Raw genomic sequence first — 26,522 nt, forward strand, 5'->3', positions numbered from 1 at the left:
CCTCCTCTGGACCTGCTCGAGCAGGTCCATATCCTTCTGATGTTGGGGTCCCCAGAGCTGGACACAGGACTGCAGCAGGGGTCTCACGAGAGTGGAGTAGAGGGGGAGAATACCCTCCCTTGACCTGCTGGCCACACTTCTCTTGATGCAGCCGAGGATGCAGTTGGTTTTTTGGGCTGCAAGTGCACATTGCCGAGTCATGCTGAGTTTCTCATCAGCCAACACCCTCAAGTCCCTCTTGGCAGGTCTGCTCTCATTCCCTTCATCCTCCAGCCGGTATTTGTGCTTGGGATTGCCCCGACCCATGTGCAGGACCTTGCACTTGGCCTTGTTGAAGATGATGAGGTTCACATGGTCCCACCTCTCCAGCCTGTCCAGGTCCCTCTGGATGGCACATCCCTTCTCTCCAGTGTGTCGACCGCACCACACAATTTGGTGTTATCAGCAAACTTGCTGAGGGTGAGCTCAGTCCCACTGTCCTGGTCTCCAACAAAGATGTTAAATGGCGCTGGTCTCAGTACCGACCCCTGAGGAATGGCACTCATCACTGCTCTCCACTTGGACATCGAGCCATTGACTGCAACCCTTTGAGTGTGGCCATCCAGCCAATTTCTTACTCACCAAGTGGTCCATCCATCAAATCCATGTCCCTCTAATTTAGAGACAAGGATGTTGTGCGGGACAGTGTCAAATGCTTTGTACAAGTCCAGGTGGATGACGTCAGTTGCTCTTCCCTTATCCATATCCACCAGCGCTGTAACCCTGTTGTAGAAGGCCACCAGATTCGTCAGGCACAATTTGTCCATAGTGAAGCCATGTTGGATATCACCAATCACCTCTTAATTTTCCACGTGCCTTAGCATAGTTTTCAGGATGATCCGCTCCATGATCTTGCCCAAAACAGAGGTGAGACCAACTGGCCTGTAGCTCCCCAGGTCTTCCTTTTTTCCCTTTTTAAAAATGGGTGTTATGTTTCCCCTTTTCCAGTCAGTGGGAACTTCATCAGACTGCCGTGACTTCTCAAATACGATGGATAGTGGCTTAGCCGCTTCATCCAGCAGTTCCCTCAGGACCCACAGATGCATCCTATCATGTCTCATGGACTTGTGCACCTTCAGGTTCCTTAGATGGTCTTGAACCTGATCTCCTACCATGGGCAGTTCTTCATTCTCCCAGTCCCTGCCTTTATCTTCTGTGACTTGGGTGGTGTGGCTGGAGCACTTGCTGGTGAAGACTGAGGCAAAAAACTCGTTGAGTGCCTCAGCTTTCTCCATGTCCCAGGTAACCAGGTCTCCTATTTCCTTCCAGAGAGGGCCCACATTTTCCCTAGTCTTCCCTTTATCACCAACGTACCTACCGGAGCTTTTTTTGCCATCCTTGATGTCCCTGGCCAGATTAATTCTATCACAGCTTTGGCTTTCCTAACCTGATCCCTGGCTGCTCGGACAATATCTCTGTATTCCTCCCAGGCTACCCGTCCTTGCTTCCACCCTCTGTAGGCTTCCATTTTGTGTTTGAGCTTGTCCAGGAGCTCCTTGTTCATCCATGCAGGCCTCATGGCGTTCTTACCTGACCTCCTCTTTGTTGGGCTGCATCACTCCTGAGCTTGGAAGAGGTGATCCTTGAATATCAACCAGCTTTCCTGGGCCCCTCTTCCCTCCAGGGCTTTACTCCATGTTACTCTACCAAACAGAACTCTGAAGAGGCCAAAGTCTGCTCTTCTGAAGCCCAGGGTAGTGAGCTTGCTGTTCCCCCTCCTCACTGCCCTAAGGATCTTGAACTCCACCATGTCATGGTCACTTCAGGCAAGGCTGCCCTCGAGCTTCACACCCCCACCGTCCTCTCCTTGTTGGTGAGAACAAGGTCCAGCACAGCATCTCTCCTTGTTGGCTCCTCCATCACTTGGAGAAGGAAGTTATCATCAATGCATTCCAGGAATCCTCCTGGATTGCCTATGCCCTATTGTGCTGTCCCTTCAACAGATATCGGGGTGACTGAAGTCCCCCATGAGGACCAGGGCTTGTGAAGGTGAGGCTGCTACGGGCTGTTTGCCCATCCTATTTGCAACACTCCTGGTCCCTGGCACTTGGTAGGGCTGCCTTTGTGGGAGTGGGAGGTGGCCACCATTACTCCTGGCCCGGCCCACACCTCATTAGCCACTCTCTCTTGTGAGAGCTGCTGCTGCTGGTGGGTCTCCACTCTCTCCTTGGGTTTCCCTGGCTCAGGAAACCTCCTTGCATGCCATGATCCCCTGCTCCGCTGCAGAACATGCCTGCACCTGAGCTGATCGCCTCAGCGAGTAACCATTTGTGGTGGTTACACCACATTTAAATCTTGCCCCATCACCTATTTATACACATTCAGCATGGCCGATTTTCCAAATCTTTGTGGCCCTTCCCTGGACTCAATCCAAGTCCATATTTTTCTTGCACTGGTGAGCCCAAAACTGAACATAGCAGTCCAGATGTAGCCTCACCAGTGCTGAATAGAGGGGAATAATCATTTTTCTTGACCTACTGGGAATGCTTTTCCTAATGCAGCTCAGGATGCTGTTGACATTTGTTGCTGCATGAGCTGACTCATACTCAGCTTGTCGTTCACCAGGAACCCCTAGGCATTTTCTGCCAAGCTCTTTTTCAGCCAGTTGGTCCCCGCTCTGCTCTGGTGCATGGGTTGTTCCTCCCCAGGTGCAGGACTTGGCACTTCCCTTTGTCGAACTCCATGAAATTCCTGTCAGCCCATTTCTCCAGCCTATCAACATCCCTTCGAATAGCAGCACAATCATCTGGTGTGTTAGCCCCTCCTCTCAATTTTCTATCACTTGCAAACTTGAGAGTGCAGTCTGCCCCCATCATCCAAGTCACCACTGAAGATGCTAAACAGTACTGGTTGTAGTATTGGCCCTTGGGTACACCACCAGTGACTAGTCTCCAGCTGGAGTTCCTGCTGCTGAGCCCAGCAGTTTAGCTGATTTTCAGTCCAGTGGACAGTCCACCCCACTGTCCACTTCTCTAGTTCATAATTTACTTCATAAGTTTGTCTAGAGGATGGAATTCAGAGAATGTGTCAAAAGATCAAGATGTCTTAAGATCAAGATAAACAACATTCACAGCTCTCTTGTCTACTGAGCCACTCAACCTTTCACAGAAGACTGTCACACTGGTTGAGCACGACATTCTTTTCATAAATGCATGCCAACTACTCCAAATCACCTCTATCCCTAATATGTTTAGAAATGGTTTCCCTGGTTATTTGCTCCATGGATTCCCAGGAACTGGGAAGTCTTCCTTGCCCCAAACTTTCCCACTGGTCTCAGAGGCTGGTTAGAGACCAGTCTCAGAGAACACATTTCCATTTTAAATTCTAGAAGGTATGACTTTGTCAATCCTGTCAAAGATGACTGAAGATACCAATACTCACAGTAGCTGTCTCCATATGCTATGGAAAGGAATATCACTAAAAGAATTTGTCCTTGTGAGGAAAGTAATATAGCGGTATTTTGCAGGGAAGTTGTATGGCTTAAATAAAAATTAAATAAGTATTTCAAAACTTGAGAAGAATAAAGAGTGTGTCAGAAGTCAGATGCCTTCTGTATTGGCAAAGTGGAAAACAGGCTTTGCTTAAAAAAAGAAAAGATTCCTTCTATAGGGTTTTCTATTCTGCAGCAGAAATTGTTTTCATGTTCTCAGAATAATCATAATTAATGTTATTCAAATAGTGAGTCTCCAAGCAATTAGAACCAGGGATAATGGAGCATGCTGAAAAGTTTTATCTTACAAGGGATCCACCATCAGGGCATAACAGGTCAAAAATGACAGGTAGCAAACAAAAAGAAAACATTTTATTCTATCACACCTTATTCTTGGAAGAGTCACAGGAGAATGAAGTACAAACAGGGGAAAGATTCAACTCAATCCAAAATAAAACATCCATTAAATAGCCTTAACTCCTCCCTTAGAATTTATTTTCTAGAGAGACAATTGTCACAAGTAAACAGACTTGAGAAACTTTCCAGTTTTCAAATGGAACACTGACTTAGGATCTCTTCACAGGACACAATGCTGCTTGCCAAGTTCATCTAAGATGTCTTTTTTCTTTCCAGGAAAAAATAGCAAACAAAACCCTCCCCCATGGTTATGATACATTAATTAACCTATCATTTCTAGAATATAAGAGCTTGCCAGCAGAAAAGGCTAAAATTGTGACCTGACCTCAACAAGGTTCCTCATTCCAGATGATAAGTACCTTTAATTAGCATTTAAGCACTATTAGATAGCCATATTTGGATGGTCCAAACAACTTTCATTAGGTTTGATAGCCATTAGAAGCTTAAAAAGAAAAAGTGCCTCACATTAATCTTAAAGACACATTCTCAAAAGAACAACTAGCAAGCTCGTGAATGCAGAGTCAGCTTAACAGTAATTTTTTTCAAGTGCATCTACAATTAGGACTCCAGTGTTGCGTAGATATGTTTAACCATGGGTTAAACCAAATGAAGGCTTAACTTAATTAGGCTGTGATGAGTTTCACCTTACTATGGTTAGATTTCTGCCATTACCCTCACTGGTGTATTAAAACTATCCGAAGTATGCCTGACTATATTCCACTGGAGTACAAGCAGCAGACCACTGAGATACAGACATACACAATGATCAGGACTTTTCCTACAGCTTTACCATCTTCCAGCACTTATGGACTAAGGCACAATTAAAGCAAAACTCAATTAATTTATAATTACCCAGCAATAATGATTATGTTTTCTTTTTCTCTGAACATCTGTCATGAAATGTTTTCATCTTCACTGAACATTAGTCAAACACCTGCTTCTCTGAGCTGTGATGCTGTTGGGAATCATTCTCCAACAGGGGTTTAATATGTGCTGAAATGGGAATGAGTATCTGTGCCTTTAATTAACAAGGAAAAAAATTTAGTAATACAAAAAACCAGCTAACACCTCTTGGAAGCTAAAACATAAACATAAGTTTTCTTTCAAACTAAATGAGATGAGTCACTTGAAGTCATTTCAAAATAAGGATCAAAAGCCAGTGACAAGGTTTTTTATCTGAAAGAAACTGCACTGTCATTAATCTTCAAGTTTCAGAATTCTTCCTTCTCTTTTTTGCTTTGACACGCTTCATTTTCTATAAAATCAGGATACAAATATATCATAGTTTAAATGCTTTCTGCTTTTTTTTTGGCCATTATTTGAGATGTGCAATTCAGTCTAGATTTCCTATTCTCATCTCTAGTATATAAATGCTGCCTCATTTATACAAGAAGTTGTCAATTCTTTGGACTGAAAATAGATTAAATGTATATGACTAAACTTAGAAAATATTAATATTTTGTTTAATGAAGAACTTATAAAATTATTCATGTCAAGAAATGGTGACACAGTATGAACGCAAAGGTGTTTCTTATGTTTCACATATTTTAAGGCTTGTATTACACACTGGCAGGTTGGAAGTTGAGCCTAAGTCCTGCCACTGCTCTAATCTAAATGATGTCAGGACAAAGGCAAACAGAGATCATCACCTGATGACATTTTTATTAGTAACAATTAGGTCAATTAGTATTAGCCTCTGTTCAGAATATATATGCTCAAATTAGGCTCATTTCCCAGCTGTTACAGACTTATCAGTGTCAATTTCTAGAGACCAACATGGTTCCTAAAAATAAAGAAATAAAGAGAGAACCACAGTATGCATAAATGATAATGCATTTGAATAAATGATACTTGAAAATGGTGAATCGATCTGAATATGAGAGAGACTGTGATAAATTCAGTAAAGAAATTAACAAGCTGCAATAGATGGTTGATACCCTACCTACAGGAACAGCTCAGCATATACAGAGGTTATGCATATTTCATGTCATAAATCACAATTTATTTTAGACATCACTAAAAATTAACAGCTTGCTTCAGCCACATTTACTCTCAGTCACTGGAGTGCTATGCACACTGCCTTTGTGCTTAAAGCTAGGGATGGTTAAGTAACTGACACCTGTTTCCCTCCTGTTCCTTTTATCCCCTTTCTTCATTTGAGTGAGTCTGCCTAACACTAGGTTTTTATTGTAGACCTCTTAATAATACATGCAAGAAGCCCAGGCCCTCATTAAACATATTGCTAGATTTCAACTACCATTTCAGATACCATATTGTCTAAGCCTAGTCTTCCTTTAAGAGACTGTAATTCTAGCATCATGTATGCACAGGCTACTGATATAACCATATGGAAAACAAATATCTTGGATTTCCTCTCTAACCATAAGAATATATGGAACTATGGTGGATGTGAGGGCTTTATTGTACAACAAAGCAAACTGTTAGCTGAGTTATATTTAGTACATCTCCCCCAAACCAAAGATTAAACTAATTTTTACCTCCAGCAGTTAGTCTCAAAGAGATAACTGTCTGAGTCTCACTAATATTCATTGTTTAATCCTGCTGAGCCAGAGAACAAATTCTGTGACTTCTCTCAGAGATATGACAACATTGCAATATCTACTACAGCTGGTATCTAGCCGATACTGATGTAGACTAGATTCTGCAGTAGTTTTAGAACCACTGCAATTACTCTAGGCAACAACATAAGCTAAACTCTGTATCTAGTCCAAAATCTTGAGACCTGCAGTTCAGGTCTCCTTAGGACCCCACGACAGCGTTATTTCTAATTTAATGAAGAAGGAAAACTAGTACTTCTTTCAAGAAAATAATTGAGCAGGCTCCAAGTTCTGGCAAGATTAAAATATAAAGCTATAGGGATCTTGGAACCAAAAGGATCACAGTTAAATGGCAACAAACTTCCATCATTTACACTGCCATCTGCACTTCTAAATCCCAAAATGAGTGACTTAAGCTTTCCCATAAGAGCACTCAGTCTGCTCTAACAACATTCTCTCAAAGTAAAAAGCCTAAAAATAAAATAGACAGTATGATATATATACACTTTCTAGAACATGGATTAATAATCCTAAATCAGTGATGACTAAAAAGAAAAATGTCACTATGAAGTTGGGAACTATATATTTGGGGAAAAGCACTGCTAGTTATTCCATCTCTTAACCAACACTGTGAGGAAAAGAACTGACGGAGGACCAGTCTGCTCTTCTTGCCCTAAACCCTCAAAACCAGCAGCCATAAAGAGCTATTACAGTCCAAGAGTGTAGTGGCTGACAACTAAAACATCCATGACACCACATACTGAAGAGCAGAATACATGTGTAAGACAACTATTGAGAGAAGAGCAGATGCTCAGTTCTCTCAATATTAAACCCTTAATAATTGAAAAATACATACCCGTATGGTAGCTTATGTTTTTCAGATGTATTGCTGCTGTGTGCATTCCACTGGGGCTGGGCATGCGTTCCTGCACCTAAGGTCAGAGAATTGAGACCCTTCAGTTCATAAGTACACTTCAGTCATTTGCACACAGTGTAAAGGAAACATTCTACTCTTCTTTCTTTTTCATTATAGACTTCATGAGGCATAAAGAAATCTGAAGCAAAGGGGAAAGTTGGAAAAAAGTGGAATACAGATGGGAACAGCATGTTAAAAAAGTAAATGTGTTAGACAGAGGCAATCAACTTTTCTCTTTCTTCATGTGTTTATTCCTATTCCATTGTCATTTTCTCCCAAACAATAAATGAATGAGGTAAGAAATCAGTCCTTTTCCAGTATTGATGGAATGAATGACTAGCTAGAAAACATACCCAGAACAATACTTGTTCAAAATGCTTCTACAGAGAAGTCTCTGTTATTTTCTTGTACTTGCCAATGAGCAAATATGGTGAAAATTTTTGAACATGCTAGAATTACACTGAGCATTGGTGCCTTTGACCATTCACAGCATTGCACTCTACTGCACATCTAGTTTTATAATTCCTGGTGCAAACTAGAGAACTCATCAGTCTCAAAAAAGACAAATGTTGAACAGCTTAATTCAAAACTGAGTAAAGACTAGGGCCATTATGACACCTGAGCTGTACATATTTAGCAGTGGTTTTAGGAGCTTTGGTCATGAAAAATGAAAACCTTGTAATGAAGAAACAAAGAGTATATGTGCATGTGTGGGGTGTGGGGTTCTGATACCAAAACTTTCAAGTCTGTTCTAGCTGTTTCAGTCTTAAAAAACATACATACCACAAAAAGATGAAGGCAACACATGCATGAAACACATGGCAAAGGTAAAATTTTAGAAGTTTCATTAAAGAGTATAAAGACAAAGGATACTGCCTCTTAAAGGACAGAAGACTAATTGCTGGCAAGGGCACACAAAGTAAGTCCTGGGAGCAGCCCAAAGCATGCAAAGAAACCTACAGTCATTACTATCAGTAGCTGCAATTAAAAAAAAAAAAAATTAAAATCTTTATTTCTGTATTGAAGTTTTCTTTGTAGATTTTTTCCTGCTATTCAGATTAACCTTTTACAGAGCATAACCTGTATAGCTCAGAAATGCATACAAAAGCAATCTTACTAGGTACAGTTGAAAAAGGTTAGAGTGTGAAACTAATACTTTGTCGTCAGTCCAAAAAAAATCACCAGTTTATGCCAGAAAACTGGCAGAGAATTTGAACTACCCTGTGAACTAAGTTTGTCTTGTCTATGTAGAAAATACCAATATAAAGTGCTTTACCTAATTTTTTGAGAAGTCTCAGAAGCAAGAGAATTGTAAGGAATGTATCCATCAGCACACTTGAATTCAGAATAAAAAAGGTATCCTCTGGAAAACACAGATTCCAACCATCTTTGAAAACAGGCTTGTTTCCTTTCATTGCAAACAGATACATAGCCACATGATACTATTGCTGAAAATAAGGATCGCTCACCTAAGGAATTTCCAATTTTGATTCCTGGCAAAAAGTTTTCTGCAATTGTAAGCATGCTAGAGATACTTAACTTCATTACTGACATGGTAATCTGATGATATATGTATGTATTAATTCAAGCGCACTAATAATGTTGTATACAGAAGAAAAAGCATTTGGAAATTTGGAAAACTCGTTTGCTTATGTAGCATACTGTTATTTTACTGTTGTATACAAATACAATCTTGACAAATGTTAGGAATTCTGAAAAAGCATAAGATCAGAGTAACATAAAATTATTAGATCCTCATACAAATAGTAATGAGGAGAAAACATGGGTACAGCATATTGTTCACACTTTGAAAACTAAATCTTCCCTAGACAGAAAGTTTGAAGACTCCAGAGCAGAGACATTTCTCTGAACTCAATATGAGCCTTTTTATTTAATAACTTATTCCTTTCTTAATTTAAGTGATTTGGGGAGTTTCCCCAATGCAATTTGTTTGGCTGCTGGGTGGGACTCAACTGTCCTTTGAATCTGTCTGCAACAGCAGAATGCAGTTTACATTCTTTATTATTCAGTCACTAAGTGTGTGCCATGATAAACAAGTGACAGACCTCAAACTAAAACAATATGGAAATCTGTTGTTAGTCATAGCTACTGTTCTTTAATAAAAAAATCCCAGTTAAAACGGACAATGATTTCATAAATCATTTGTTAGCCATACCACTGTGCAGTAGACAGTGATACTTTGCACATCCTGTAACTGAAATTAAAATGATTAATTAACATGACATGTCAACGTATTGCCTTATGCAGAGACAGCTGTTCCTACTCTTTCCAGATGGATATATTTAAAGTTCTATCATTCAAGCTATATACAACGCACTAGTGGTTATCTGAAAACCTCAAGATGCAAAAATATTAAATGCTATAACAGAACTTCAAGGTAATTTTTAATTAAATTTTAAAATATCTTGAGATAAAATTTCACATAGTTGTTCTGATAGGCAGTCTGTACATTGAAGAGTCTGTCCAGTTCAGCAGATGTTAATTAATGCTGATTCCTCACAGATTAAGAAGAGACTTAAATAGTTAAACCAACAGGGGAAAAACAGGAAAAGAATATTATAAACCTGTGTATTTCTTACTCTGACATTCAGAGTAATCTTTTATGCAGTCCTACTTTTAGGAATTTAATGGGTTTTCTATTTTTTATTATGCTTGTATTAGGCCTAAACAATCTACTGCTTTTGGAAAAGCTTTACTCCTTCTAGAAACCTTTTTGTCTACTATTTATTGTTTCAGGATTAGGAAGTTTGAACAATAACAAAATAAATTTTTTGCTTCTGAGAACTTAAAATTCAAAAATGTTACATATAGAAAATAAATGTTACATATAGAAGATAAAATCTCATTTAAAAAGCAGACATATTGATAATTTAATTGCATTTAATTTTCTGTTTTAATTTTTTGTACATATGCAGGTTTTTTAGAGATCTGAATGAAGAGAGTAGTAGACCATTCTATGTATAAGACAAAGACAGGGCGGAAGTCAGTTGGAAACAAAGAAATTAAATTGGCACCACTGAAAGAGAAGTTGCTGGAGAAGATATTATATAAATGAAGAGATTAATGGACACTGTTGTGCCTTGTGCTAGCAGCATACTTAGAACTCATTTACAACTGCCTTTCAAGCACAGACAACAGTATTGCCCTGTACGCCTGCAACTGCAAGATAAATTCTAAAACAAAGTAAAGCTGGATAAAGCAGACTTAGGCAAAAGAGTGGTAACGTTTGTAGGAAAAAGTGTATCACACAGAATTAGCCCTAACTAGTTTTCCATACGTCTACTGTCAGGGGGGTCACCACTCCTTCTCAGACAGCTGTAAGAACCAGAGGCTTAAAGCTTACTTTCACCACCAAATTGTTGGCTATAGCCAACAGCAGTAAGCTACTTGCTACAGAAAAGAAGTTAAAATATACCTTGTGGTGTTGTAGGTCAGCAAGGCAAATTACAGGTGTCTCGGAAATAAAACATCAGACTCAAAACAGCAAAGAATGGTATTATTTTCTTTTTTTCAACCATTGTGTATGGCTTTAGCATAAGGAAATGCTTCAAGGGAAACTGAAGAGAGACCAACATCAACTAAACACTGCACTGAGAAAATCCAGACCATTTTACTACAGAGTAGAACAGCAGAGCACCTGCATGAACAGGATGCATCTTATTAGAAAGGAACAGCATGTTCTGGAACCAATATCCATCCAGCATGAAGTCCTGACAAAATAATGTCTGTCTGTTAAATGAATCCTGAAGGGGCAGCCCAGGAAGAAAAAAGATGACCTCCAGTCAATCCTATAGGCAGATAAAGCAAAGATTGCAACACCTTCATGTCAAGCCAAGCATTACCTTGGTTGCATCCTCATCTTCTAGAGGCTTCTTCAGGCTTTCCAACAGATTTTATCCCTTCCTATTAGATACATAACTGTATGGTGTATGCATCTGTCTCTCCCATAGCATATTCCTGCAATGTGCTATCTCAAGAATGAAAAAGGGCATGAGTAAGCTCTAGCCAGTTCAACAGAAGGTGACATAAGCCTATTATTCGATTTTAAAAGCACAGAAATGAAGGATATACATCCCCATTTACTTCCAATATTCTCGCTGACTAATATATACCAACCCAATCAGCAGTGGCATAGATATGAACCTGTTTCAATTCACACTGAAATAGATTTACCATACATGTGGTCAGTTACTAAGCCCCAAGAAAAGGAATGAGAGCAAACGAAATACACAAAGTAATTTCTTAAATCATTGTGCTGTTTCAGAACCAAACATATAAATATGCTATCAATAACAAAGGTCATCAGCATGTAGTAAGGAACTAAGAATACTTCCTGAATCCGACTTCTCGTATTTGGGCTTGGGGATTTTTTTTTTTAAGAATTTCTTTTCATATACACATGATGACAAATAGGCAAGACATATAACTAAACAAAATATTAATGCAACAGAAATAGAAGCAAAGACTACAAAATTATATTGAATTTAGTATTAGAGATTAAATGTTTAACCCACTGTATGACTACAATTATTATTCATATTACTGTACTGTCTAGGGATCCTACTGAATGATGAGAATCCCACTGTGACAAGAGTGGTGGAAACCCCCAAAAAAGGAGAGTCCTGGATCATAAATCAGACAAAAGGAATGAGCAACACACTCAGAAACATGAGAATATGAGCTAATATGAATCAGTGTAAAAGTGTAATTATAACACATCAGCAGCCCTAGAGAAATACATTTTGAGCAGGCAGATACATCCTAATTATAATTTCTTAATATTTAGAAAACCTTTTCACTGTTGTATATAAACAAAATAAAAAATTAAGCAAACGAATCCATCAATCCTAAATCTGTAATGCAAAGCTTCATTAGTGCTAGCCTCTGTATAGTCTCTAATGACGCATAGGTTAAAAAAATGGTCAAGCCAGTCTAACAAGATTTGTCTATCTTTGATGAATAATTGAAGCTTAATCATAAGCAAAAATCATTTTAAGAAATGCTAGTGCACAATGAACTCTGAGGCAAGAAGAAACACTGTCAGTTTAATCCCACAAATCTGCACTTATTCTTTGTATAACAATTTTATTCTTAAGTGAAAACAAATAAAATTTTATAGATGTTACAAAGTGACCAGAGATCTAAAATTATATATAAAGTCATCACAGTTCCTTCTCCAGCATAAGCTGAAGTAGTGAAGCAGACTACTCCCATCAACCAGTCAATTGCTTTCCAGCATGTTGGTTGGACATAACAGATGTCCAATTCCTTCTCATTCACAAAGAAGGAAGCAGAATGTTCTGGTTTTTGGTCTCCTCCCATTCTTCCAGGTTGCTACTGTTTGGAAAGATATCAGCAAACATACTCAGCTTCTTTAAAAGACATCTTTTGTAGACAGCCGAATTGGACAGCAAGGTCTACATTCAGTGGATTCTCACAGCAGAGATGTAATATTCTTGTGGCTCTACTTGTAGCCGAATGATTGAGAATTGTGCAGCTGTACTATATAAAAAAACTTGCCAAAGAAAGACAGCAGGAACACTAAAACTAAGCTAAAATAAAGGATTCTAAGACTGAAGAGAAGAAAATTACCTGTCTCTTATGGTCCTGTATAAAGACTGCATTCAGATTGTGTCCCTAGTGCTTGTGTAATAAGCTGCAGGCTTTAGTGTATAATAATTGCTAGCCAAAAATAGATAGGGAATGCTATGAGAATACACCTTGCACCTGGTCAAGAAACTTGCCACAGCGTCAGCTGTAAGTCTTATTAGATAGGGAATTCCTATGTCTTGTAAGCCTTCTAAACTCTTATTAGACACATCTGATTATGGTGTTTTCTCTTTGAATCCTTGACCATACCAGTTTGGGAAAATCTAAAACTGCACTTTGTAAGAAGAAAAAAACCTGCAAGAAATATAATTTCACATGTTGTTATGAAAGCTCAAATATGGACACCTGCTGTCCCTTGGATTCCTGGTCAAGTAATGAGCACTAGCCACTAGGTAAGGAAATCAAATACACTAAGCAGAAAGGTTTGAAGAAGGTTCATACAACCATGGTAGATAAGGCTCAGATGCAAGTAGGCAGTGGGGCTAATGGAAGAGCGTGAAAATGACGTAGTCTTCAGGAAACATCCATCTAGATGATTCTATTGAAATGGTGTGACTGGAGAGTGTCTTTAAGACAATTAGAGGAAATGGGGTGAGGTCCAATATAATTCTTGAAGAAAAGGTAGGATAGTTGGGACTTTGTCTCACCATGCTCAAGAAAACTCTTCATACACTAAAATAAAACCAAAATCTTCAGTCTGTAACAAGTGGAAAAATCATGCAAAATTGAACATAAAACCAGTACATGTATGTGTCAGCAGTTTTATAACATGTACAGTATAGTCCAGTAGAGATAGCTCCTTCCCTCAACAGTGTCTCCTTAAGAGTCAGCCTAAGAGCGTGAAGTTAATTCTGAGCAACAGTAAAGACATTTTGGTGCAAACAATTCGCATGCCTTTGCATTAATCCAAACTTGCTTGAATTGCAGTGGCAACAGGATTCTGCTGACAAGTTGAGTCAAAGGAAACAAGCTTACAAAATAAAGGAAGGTTCCACTGAAACACCATGAGCATTGTTAGGTATTTGTACCTGGTACCAAAAGGGGTGAATACCAGCAAACACATCAGTGGAAATGGATTCTCAGATGCCTGTAGTAATGCTGGAAGAACTCTGTCTTGTGTACTTTGATTCTGAAATAATCTTTTACACAGTGAATGTAACCAGTGATGCAGGCAAACAGACTAGCAATTTTTTTTGCAGGCTTAGAGATTTTATACTATCCTCTTATTTGTATCATGCAGTGCCACATTTCATGGTTTTTAGAAATGAACAGTACACAGTGAAGTCTAACCCAACCTGTTTGCAGTTGATATTTATGCACAACCTTCTTTGCTTCAGTCTTGCTCCCAATAAGCTTGCAGGTGCATACAGGGGACCCTGACAAAAGTCTGTAGACTACAATTAGAATTCTAGTGGTGCCTTAGGGAAATGGAATTTCTGTGAGTTTTAAACATAGTTTTAATTCAACACAGTAAGAAAATCAAACAAAGCTTGTGCCCTTTGACAGCCTGCTCCCAACCCACCCAAATACGAATGAAACTGTAATACAGTAACAACCAATGATCAGAATATGACCAGCATGTTTATACACGACTGGGACTGGTATTAGACAAAATCAAAAGAGGGGTTGCAAATGTTAAGTATTTCTGGCAAAAAGCAGAATGATTTTTTTGCTGGCAGAGGTCCTTCACCCAGCATTGAAAGGTTTATTCGTGGCTTTATAAACTGATATAGCAACTTAAAATTCAGAGTACAATATCATGTCTTCTCATTAGACTTTCTCCTTCCCACCTCCCAAACTAAACAAATGTTTACCTTGATTCTTCAGATATTTGAGAGATAATATTGCAAAGAAACTTATGACCTGGAAAAACAAAATTTCAATTCACTGTTTTGAAAAAGTTTCAAATGGTAGGTGCTACTCCACTGGCATGAAGGAAAATCTCCCTTCCCTTTTCAAGAATTTGTAATGAAAATTTTCTATTTTATATTCTTTCATGTTCCTAGCTCAGAAGACAAGACCCTTATTTTATAATTGCATACCAAAGAAACATAAAACCTGTTATGGATGAAACCTTCACACTGTGAATATCTCTCCATAAGAAAAGTATCATCAGTTCTCTTTTCTGAAAAATTGGTAAAGGAGAAAAAACTTTCTGGTAATTGCAAGTGTCCTTAAAATTCAGTGCTAGAAGAGGCAGACAAAAGACTTCTCTGAAGGTAAATAATTTTAAATTTTGGAATAAAACATCCTTCATGAATGAATCCATTACACTCTGCAGTTCACAGTGAGAGGATGTTGGTAGAGGAGGTTTGGGAATCCCATGCACCTGACTGTAGGCTGGACTGAAAATCAAGGACAGAACTCAGGCTGGTGTAATTGCAGTGGTAGCAGCAAACTGTTGATGATGACCCCAGTCTCCAGGCATACCAGTGTCACAGAAGACTAGTTAACTGAACTACTCTGAATAAATTTCTTAGCTCAGTTGGTAAGCAAGTAGAATATTCAGTTTCCAGAGACTACATTTACCCGGCAAATAAGTTATTACAGAGAACGTGACAATGATAATGTAAAATAGCAAAGAAGGAAAGAGTACTGTTCATATTCTTTTTTGTGAACATAACACGCGAGCACACACACACACACACACGCACAAACGCTTCTTAAAGAGGAAAAATTTAATTAAATATTAGCTTGTTTAAGAGAGTATGAGGGTTGTCTTTGTTTACGGATGTCAGACATGGTGGTTTGGTACGAGGCAAAAATTACATGACTGGATTGTTGCAGAGCTACAAGGCAAATGGAAGAAACAAGATGTACACTTGCTTGCAAGCATTCTGGCTAGTATCCTAAGGAGTTCACAACCTTCAAAAGATTCAGCTTTGTTTCAGGTATTTAAGACAAAATTTTTATTTCTTGCTGTTTCACTTTTCTGTGAACTACAATAAAAATCGGGGGGGGGGGGGGGTGTCTCATTTTCATTTACCCATGGATCCTTCCATCTAACTGGACTCTCTAATATTACTTTTGTTTAATATAAAACAAATTCAGTTTTAATGTTCAAAGGTCCCAGGATTCCAAGACGTAACTAACTGGTATCCTTAATGGAAACAAATCTCTAGAAAGAGATGTATCTAGTAAGCAGTCTATTGCTAGGTTTCTTCCTCTGAGAAGTACTGCATTATAAGCACTAGAGGATTATACGGCCCAGGGGAATAAGGTCATAGCATCTACATTAGTACATTTCTTAACAATAATTTTATAATTTCTTACCGTTTCATGATCATTTTCTCAAAGATGATGAGCTAATTATTCATTAGGTACTTAGAATATCTAAGGAGGCACATGTACCCTGCCAGTATTTTGTCAGACATAGTCTATTGAGATATTGTCACATTATATAGTTATGTCTTCTATAACATCAGTGATTCCAGTTCTCTCATTACTACATCAGAAGATCTCCTCTTGCCCATCTTAGATGTTCTGTTATTTATCTTCTTTAGTGATATTTTCAATTGAGTTACCTGACTATGGAGGAATTTTCATATGTTAATTCATTTATTAATACTATTTCTGCATCACACTCATTAAATGAGCTGGAAATTATGAACTCTGAAGCTGTAAGTAAAGAGCTTCAAAAATAAAATATTTTCAAAATCTATAAATATCAAATAGATAACGTAGTATTTGTGGAGAAATAATTAAATTAGTTTTCCCAAAGATAAAATGCATTAATCTAATTGTTGAGGAAGAAATGTTTGTAGGTTTGGATTTTTTTTTCTTTCCAAGGAAAAGGAAAGTAGCAATAGCTTTATATGTACAATTCAAATTTAAGTAAGAAAGGTTATAATTTAGCTTACATTTGTGCCTCTGAAATACCACACGTTTGGCTAAGTCAGTGGAAAATTTATCAGAATCACTTAGACAGGAAACTAACATCAAACAGCTTCCTTAGTAGTTCCAAAATACAGAAACACCACTTAACTCTAGCCATATTTAGTCACAAAAATTCATCATCTTTAGCATATCTTGGCCACTCTTACTCATTTGCCTTTATCCGTCAATCCATCTTTAAATCCCATTTGGTATCTATGCTCATTTTTACTGATATGTCTATTTAATACTACTAACAGGTAATTTATTTTTTTTTTACAGCAGGTTTCAACTTTGATTTTGTTATTCTTTTTCAAGACACAGAATAGCTTTTTAGTTGAGAAACACATAACTGAAAGGGATCTACAGGATCAGTCCTGCAAGTAATGTCAGAGATAGTTCCTTCCTTAGTTAATTCCTTTACATACCAAACAAGTTCCATCTTACTCACCACTATTTCAGTTGGAAGACTGTTGCTGAACTTCACACCACCAGAGATTTCCTCTTACTTTTCAGCCTAAAATTTATTCATGGTCAAGTGCATCCGTTCGCTATGTCAACACTGCCCTTGGTCTATACATAAATAGAATTAAATATCCTTTAAACTTTTGCTTTGTTAAGGTCAACCAGCCACGCTTTTTTTATCTTTAGTCACGTGGCATTTTCTCAGTGTCTGAACAGTAAACATTTTCTGCACTTCCAGTATTCCAGATTGGATAGCACTAGAACCTGTATAATGCTATTAATATTCTTCCTATTTGGAGATAATCTCTTGATATCTTGTACATTTTTAAAATATATATATATACATACAACCCCCCAAATCTACAAATTTGTTTGTAAAATTGGTTTGTAAATTATCTCTTTTCTTAATAGAGAGCAGACTACCAACAGATTTCAAAACACTAAGAATTACTAACAGTTTTATGTCATGCATAAAAATTCATCCTTGTTTATATCTTCTTGGAACCTACTGGTTTTGGGGTAAATTGTTAGATTTTTTTAGAGTACTCCAGATTGACAGGTTCCATAACTGGGATAATCTGAAGTATTTTACTTAAAAGTAATGACATTCAATGCCAAAATTATAAATGGCCACCTATAATATCCTAAAAAAATTATTTTTGGAAGAAAAAACACAGAAGGTAAAAGAACAGTGCTAGAGAGTAAATGTAAGAAATTGAGCCACTGAAGTAATCCTGCTGAAACCCACTGTCCACAGAACTGAGCAACACTGTGTCACTAAGCACTTGTACTACACAATGAGTGTGTAAAAATTCAATAAAACACCAGTTAATTTTTCCTTTGTGGATTTTATGGTTTCTTTGGGGTTTGATTTTGGTTTTTTTTTTTTTTTTTTTCAATCAAAGGCAACGTCCAGAAACATTATCAATACTAAAGAATCTGTTCGTGGCATTGTTTCACAAAAGTTCCTAACAGACAGTGACTATTTTATTGTTGGATGTATCATTTATTTTATTAATGATGAGATGTAATCAATGGAATGCTAAAAATAAACTTGTAAAGAAATCTAGTCTGAAATCTTAATCTGTTGTCTGAAGTGAGTTCAGTGGTCACGGTAACACCAGTTGAAGATTGACTCTTGCCCATTGTGAAATAGGCATGGCTCTTCTAAAAAGGTCACAAATTTTTCAAATATAGGCACCATGTTTTCAATTTTGCACATACAAAATATGTTCATGTCACTCAAATTACACAATGCGGCAGTGATAAGTCTGAACATTATTGTCAATTAATGGCAGAGAAAAGAGCCCAAAGCTCACGTAAGACTAATGACTGGGACAAATCCTGAAAAGAGACAAAAAGTATAAAACAACAGTTTTCCTGTTGTATGTGGTTTTGTGTGTGCATGTGTGAGAGTGCATATAACAAAAAATGTTTAAGAGTAAGTTCAGATAATAGCCCATCCATTCGTTCTCAGCTTCTTATCCAGTTTCATTGCTAAAGGCTTTGATTTTAACTGCATGTTAAAATGCAAATTCAAATCCCATATAAACCATTAGTTAGTGTGTTGACTGGTTTGAACCAATCAAAATTAAGAATTACTGCCGACTGTCTTCCTTTTAATCTACTTGTCAGCCTCTGGGTATGTAGGATACTTGACTGTCTCAATTTTCTCCTTAACTTTATAGGACGGGTACAGGCCTGTTCTTCCTAATTTCCTATTGATGCCTTTTGAATAACCATCCCAGTGGTTTCCAGCTACTCCAATTATATCTCCAGGTTCCATAGGAATTTCATCAGCAGTTCGTGGATGATGAGCATAAATAGCAATCTGGTTGTGGGCGTTCTGTCCCCCAAAATAGTAGATATCATCCAAAGAATGGAAATATGCTGAAGCATCTGGATGCAATGTCTGCATAATTTCATAGGCAACTCGACAAACCTTAGAAATAAAAACAGAGAGAAGTCATAAATATTGTGTGCGCCTGCAATACACGACAGAACTCAGCAACCAATGCATAAAAATTAACTTTTATAAGAGGATCAAGTTTGGGAATATCCAGGTCAAAAAAAAAACCCAAACCAAAACCAAACAAAACCAAAAAACCTGCATATTTACTAACAAGAAGCATACAATTTTGCAGAATTTTAATTAGTACTCTGGTGATCAGATCTGGTATATAAATGGATAAATAATTACAGCAGTCGCCTTTTCAGTAAAAATTAGAAACATCTGTATGAACACTAGTCATCCTGCTTTTTATAATGAATGTGTAGCAAATCAAATGTAAAAGCAAATTCGTTTCCCTTTTCTACTAATAAAAACTGTATTTTACTTTCCTTTGAAACTTTAGAACTTACATTTTCAAAATTTATTCTGCAATAATGAAGCTTTACATTTACTTTCCTGAAGTAAGTTCCAATTTTCACAATCAAGCAGTTCCAGAAGACCAAGACTTTAAAATGCTGTTAATATTAGAACAGTGATAGAATTATGACTGTTGGTAACTTGGAAGACAACTAAATAAAACTGAATTCCAGCAGACAATAATGATGTTGGCGAGGAGGAAGATGCATTTTGAAGTGTCACTGTATCACATGCTACCCAGGGCATTTCTTTCAGACTGAAAACAGGTCCCCATATCAGAATTGTGTTGGATCTCTCAGAGTTTCCAGAAACACAAAAGGCTGCCACTATATTAAACAAAGCTCTTTTCAACAGTGAGCTAGAAAGCTCTTCTCTGTCAGGTGTCCAATCTGGCCACTATGACATTTCTGACTTCTGATCTACATTACTGTATCTTTCTCTGATTTTGTGTAAGCTTGATAAAGCTTCATAAACTAACAATACAGCAGACTTCTTCAATATGAAGAAGCATTTCAGCTTTTTCATAATTTTCAGTCTATGTAACTATAGTAAAACTTGATTTTACTTTTCTTTCCTCCCTCTGAAGATACAGAGAATAGAACTTTGATCAGTCAAACTAAACATATTTGTACATTCCTAGCTTCTTTGAGAGAGGCATTTGCTTTAAAAATGTAATAGATTTCCTTTTATCCCTCTCCATCTGATCTTTGAATTAACTTTTCAGAAGTAGCTTTCAGAAGATCAGGCTGAAGTTAATTATTTTGAAGTACCTGTTATACCCCATACTACAGAAACAAATTTGATTACCCATATATTGGTAAGAGGTCATTTATTTTATAGCTTCTGTGACTGTTTTTGATGTTTTGTTCTCTGCATCTGTGTGCGCTCCAGGAGGATACACACATACACTCTGTAAAAGATTTTAAATCTCTTCAGTAGAAATGCTTTTTGGTGAGTGTAAGTGTCCTGCATACCTGACATAAAACATACATCTCTCAGCAATTGTTTCCTTTGTAGTGGGTAACTAAACTGTAAGCTGTTGAGAGCAGCAGGTGAAGAATTCACATGCAGAATTGTAGTTAAAGCCAGCCTCCCATTTTTTGTTCATAGATTCACTTGTTTTGCAGCCTGTATACTTACATGTACAATGCAAAATACAAAGACTAATAAATCCTGGAAGGAAATGAGATTATGAAGCAAAATGCGTCAGGCAGTGGGAGCTACGATTTCATCTAAATGAAGACTGAAGAGAAAAAAGCTCTTTGTTTCAATGTGCAATCTTAATTCTGCTGCTGTGTTACAATTTGTGTAACTATCTACCATGTGGATTTTCTATACATCTCAATTAAGGCAGTGTGGATGAAATACAGTGACAAGGTAGGTTGTTTCCCTGGACTCCACATCACTTGATGGGCCTAATTTCGTTAACAACAGTATTTTAATGAAATATCTGTTCTTCAGCTTATATCAGTATTTTTTTAGTTTTGGTAACATAAATAAGAATTAACATAGGAGACTTCCTAAAGCACCTGATTCTATTCACATATACTGTAATTTTCTCTTAATACCTCTATAATGAAGCTTTGACTTTTTTTGGCAAGGGAAAAGAAAATGAAAAAAAGTCAGCATCCAATTGATTACTGTGAAAGTCCAAAATCACATTGGAAATAAATTAAGACTACATTCTTATCCTTACTTCATACAGATTGGACAACAGAGGGTCACTAACAGCCTCATTTTGCTTACCTTCAATGCCAAAGTGATTATCAAACTGTTTATTTCATTGATGAAAGGACAGAAACAGTAGTTCAAATGTTAGAGATCAGAGGATCAAATTTTAAACCCATAAAAGAGAAAACTTTCTGAACAGCAGGAAAAGTTGCAACAGACCTCAGAAAAGCCCAATATATGAAAATACTGTTGGGATCCACATTGTTGCATGACCAGCTAAATGGTGTTAAATGATTTTTGAGGAGTTTGAATTATTAAAGCACAAGAAATTGCCCAGAATAAATTAGAGTAGATGGTTGGACCAAATTCGTAATCCCAGCTATTGAGAGTAATAGTCTAATACGGGATTTCCTAGACTTCAGTAGAATTTTCTGCAACTCTGTAAAAGCAAGTATGTCATCCAGCAAACTTGTCTACTGTCAAATGCAGGGAGAGGCAAAATGAAAGTGGAGCTCAAAGATACCATGTACCTCAATGGTATCCTCAAAGGGGTTGTACCAGATGATCTCCAGAGGTCCCCATCAACCTGTATCACCTTAACTGTATCAATGTATTTTAACAAATATTCTTCTTTTGAAATTACCCCAACACTTTAAATTCAATTACAATATATTCTGTCCAAGCCATTTGTATCTATATTTAAACATTTCTTCTATGTTTATACCCAGTGTTTTATTTAAAGCAAACATTTACCACTTTTAACACAGCTATCTGAATATAATAATAGCAGAAAATGTTATCGATTGCTTATTTTTTATCCAACACATAATATGAATTCAGAATATGAATTATATTAATAATATGAATTCAGAATATTAATTATATTAATAATATGAATTCAGAATATGAACTGTCTCTCCACCAACGCACGTGTGGCATTTAAGACATACAGCTCTAGGTCTTAGCTGATGACCACCTTTCACTGTGATATGCATTCAGTGGACATACAGCTGAATCAAACAATTATAAAAGCGGATGGCTCCTCACAAGCTTTTCTTAGTGAGGATTTTTACTCTGGAGTTTATTCATGTAGTGGTTTGAAGCAGCCTATATTAATAACCTTCTAAATATGCTATAAAATGTCGTTTTCTTCACAGGGTTTGGTGAACAGTGGAAAAAAAAGTATACACAAGTATGACTGAGGGATAAGAGGGTTTTCTATACTTTTTCTGGTTTTGCTGTCTTCTTGTCATGGTAATGGTATTAAGAATTATTTTTCTTATAAGAAATTGATATTAATATTATGCTTGTTACCTATCTAATTCTCATTACAGTGCAGAAAACAATTTACATTTGAGGCTGTGGAAAACATTTCTTTTTGAAGTGAATTTTAACTTTCAGTTTTGTGTCCACTTCCATGTAACAGTACAATGGTGTGTGATCATAATCTATTGCCATCCACAGTGGAATGCTTTCCTAACCAGGAGTGTCACATAACAGCATATATGACAACAGTAGGTAAAAAACATTTACTCTGATTTCAATCATATTTTGCCATACTTGCATTAGGTGGATCAGCATATCAGTCACAAAATATTGCTTTCTGATCTTTTTTAATCTTATACAGCTTTTCATGATATATGAAATTAATATACAATACAATGTAATAAAGAAAATGACAACAATGACAATTGTATGATTCAGTTTTGTAATGGACTCCAACTTGCTTCATCAGACCACTCAAGAAAGGAAGCTTGTAGTATAATAATTATCTGCAACAATAAGTCTCTACAGATTACGGTGGTCGGAATTCACATCTATCACATTGCTGCTGGATTGCTAGAAATATAATAGACTGAAGAGAAATTAGATGTCTGCTTTCTTCATTCTTTTCCATTCCCTAAGGCATTCATCTAAGGCAACAGCAGACATTTGAACTCTAGTAAGAGTGCAATGATGTGTAGAAATGGATGGACACAAGTTATATATTAACTTTATGCAAAATTAGGTAGTGTTAAACATGTTTAAAATTATTTTTACTTATTTTAAATTCCTTAACTAAGCTGCATAGAAATGGATAGATACAAGTTATACATTAACTTTATGCAAAACAAGGAACTCTTAAACATGTTTAATATTATTTCCTGCTTATTTCAAACGTCTTAATTAAACCAGTAACTTCAACTGAAGAGAAGTAATCAACCAGTGCTTACAGTCCTCTAAATGTTCACACAGCATACTGAGACTCTAATTCTTCCCTGAAATTTTCATGAGAGAGCACTGAGAATAAGATAACAGGAGCATGAAGAAAACTACGATTTAGAACTGGTACGTAAACTCCATATTGTATTTGTATTGCAGTTTACCTGGGATGAAAATGTACAGACCAGGAAGTCTGCCTGAGACAAAAAGTGAATATCCAGAATAACACCTCTTAGAGAATTTTCAGTGTATCGGTTATGAAGTCCTGCTGACCAGGATATGGAGTTATCACTGATAAATTCATAATTTGGATACCTGTGAAAATACAATACACTGTTAATGGCAAAGTCTTACTCTATTTTTTTTATTTTTTTTTTTTTTTAAAGAAGCATCATCTTTGCTGCAAGATAAGGTTGTTAATTTGTTTTGAGTCTTTGCTTTACAGGGAATGAATTACAATTTTGCTGAACACTGCTGCCTTCAAGCATACCCGCTCTTTACCCAGAAAAGAAGAAAATTGAATAAAAATACGCTGTAAGTCTGTCTGGGATCTGACACTGTAGAAGAAGGGAAAGAATATGAGGAAGTATATGCCACATTCTGCTAATGCTACTGATTTTAGATGAAATGTACTCAGATCACTTCACTTTCTCTACTACTACACAGAATATGGGATTATGTCTTTACTAGATTTTTTTTTCTTTACTAAATTTTATTACCATACTCTCTACTTGATACTGATTATGACACGGCAACAAAAGCAGTCACCTGTAAAAGGGACATATTAAATAAACAAATCTAAACTAACCAAAAAAATAAGAGTCTTTCACAGTTAAGGCCACATAGAGAACAAATTTTTCTATTTACTGGTCAAAAAGAAATAAAAGTAGTGTAAAATTTCATGTCAATATACCTCTGAACATATCATAAACAAAACAGTAATACTTTAAGTCAAAGTGTTTTTATTTGAAATATAACACCTTGGTTTATATTACCTTAAAAATAAAAGTTTTTGACATATAACAATGACTTTAAAAGAAAAAAAAATCCTTTTAAAAAGTGTCAAAAAAGAATGGTCTTCCTCAAAATATTTGTAACCCTTTACAGGGGAACTGAAATCTGAAATAAACTGTGGAAAGTACCACAAATTAATTAAATTTTCAGTCAGCTCCTACCAAAAATAATCTGTATATGTAAAACCCCAGGTAGTTGTAACAAAGATGATCATTATATTGCTGTTATACAAGAATTATATTTCAACAATGAAATGCAACTCATGCAACTAACCTGCGAACTACAAAATTTCAGCTACAGGGCTAATTATAAAATAACTTAAATAAAACCTATTTTTCAAATTACAACTTCATAACAATTATAAAACAATATATTACATAAGATAGCAAGGCTGCTAATATTTCATTTGTAAGAATTAATTATTCTTATACTGTTTAATAAAGCAAATGAGAATATATAGAGAGAATATAATGCTGGAGCAACAATAACTTAGACCTGTATCTAAATGCTTCAAAGTCTCATAATCCTGTGCTGAACATTGCTCAAAATAAGGCTATATTCACAAGTTCTTCAAAAGTTACTGAAGTTAGCACCACTTGTATACAACAATGCAGCGCGTGCATATACTCTGAACACACGGAAGACATGGTTATGACAATCTCTCAGAAGAATATGCCTAATTTATTCCATTTTAATGTTAAAACTATGGGAAAACTGTTTTCAAAAGTGAAATAGGCAAATATAGAAGGCTTTTCCATCTAACATTCACTAGCCGTGACTACCAAATCAGGAAATTTATCTCAAGAGCAAATCAAAAAGCCATATGCAAAATTTCCATATTTGAGGAAGAATTTTAATTTATCTTCATAGTGATTTTAATAGAATTTTATGTTCCCAAGAGAAACACCTGCTCTAACAAAAATTAATGTATGTATGGCAAATTTCCCAGAGGTAGTATGAGAATTTTAAAGGGTGCATCTGATCATGAATGTCAGGGGAAGTTCATGCTGCATTAAAAACAAGAGAAAACAAAACAAACAAAAAAAGATAAGTAGGAGAAGATGGAAATATTATTCATTTGGAATAACTGATAAGATGTCTTCTGTAAATTATAGAAGCATATGGATCAAGAAATAGTTTTTTCAAGATGAACTCTGTCACAATAATAATTTTCTTTCTTATCTTTTCATGTATAATTTTTTGTCTGTACTGACATTTTTTGTCAGTATTTAACCAGCTCTCAAAATACAACAGATGAAAACACAGTATTTGTGATACAGTCTATTTCTCTTTCCATTGTGTGAATCGTTTTAATATTTTTTTGAAGGAAAAAAAAAAAGTACAGACCAAATGGAAATGTCATACTACTCTGTGAAAACTAGCTGAGGAACAGACACAGGAATCAGTCTTATTTCAGTGACACAGCTCTGAGGGGAGCAACAGGAAGAACGTTTAACAGGAGATGTCATTTCAATGGACAATGAACATAGTAAAGATACTTGCACACCCCTTTGCAAGTTCTTGGTATCAGGAATACTGTTAAAATTAATCACTTTTTTCAGACTTCAAAAATCAGAATCCGCATGCTGAGTAGAAACAAAAGAAGGTTTCTTGAAGAATCTGATTTTCTACTAAGAGAAGATCTTAGTTAAGTTAATAACTTAACAGATGAAGCACACCACAAGAACTGTAATATTGGATCTGGTAACAAAAAAAAAAACCAACAAAACAACAAACAAACCAAAAACCAAACCAACCAAAACCCAGAAGTATTTACACATCTTCTTATGCGTACATTTAAAATTTTCTCCTTCCTCCCTTTCTTCTGGAAACAGTTTTTGAGATGCTTTTAAATCTGGTCTTCAATTCAGTTTGGTAAAGTTGATCCAAATTTACCTAACTAACAGTTTCAGAACCCAGTGATCCATTTATCAATTC

General features: G+C 36.4%; 1 protein-coding gene across 3 annotated transcripts in view; it reads right to left on the reverse strand.

The window, feature by feature from the left end:
- Positions 1-15,651: 15,651 nt before the first annotated feature.
- FUT8 (fucosyltransferase 8) overlaps positions 15,652-26,522 on the reverse strand; it is a 143,153-nt gene continuing 132,282 nt past the window's right edge. For all 3 annotated transcript variants that reach the window (XM_074867609.1, XM_074867606.1, XM_074867607.1), the window contains 2 exons: positions 23,735-23,885; positions 15,652-19,271 (listed from right to left, as the gene is read on the reverse strand). In XM_074867609.1, the coding sequence (XP_074723710.1) occupies positions 18,954-19,271; positions 23,735-23,885 (469 nt within the window). In that variant the 3' untranslated portion in view covers positions 15,652-18,953. The remainder of the gene's footprint in view (positions 19,272-23,734; positions 23,886-26,522) is intronic.

The sequence above is a fragment of the Strix uralensis genome, chromosome 4 (assembly GCF_047716275.1).
Source record: "Strix uralensis isolate ZFMK-TIS-50842 chromosome 4, bStrUra1, whole genome shotgun sequence".
Classification (NCBI taxonomy): Eukaryota; Metazoa; Chordata; class Aves; order Strigiformes; family Strigidae; genus Strix; species Strix uralensis.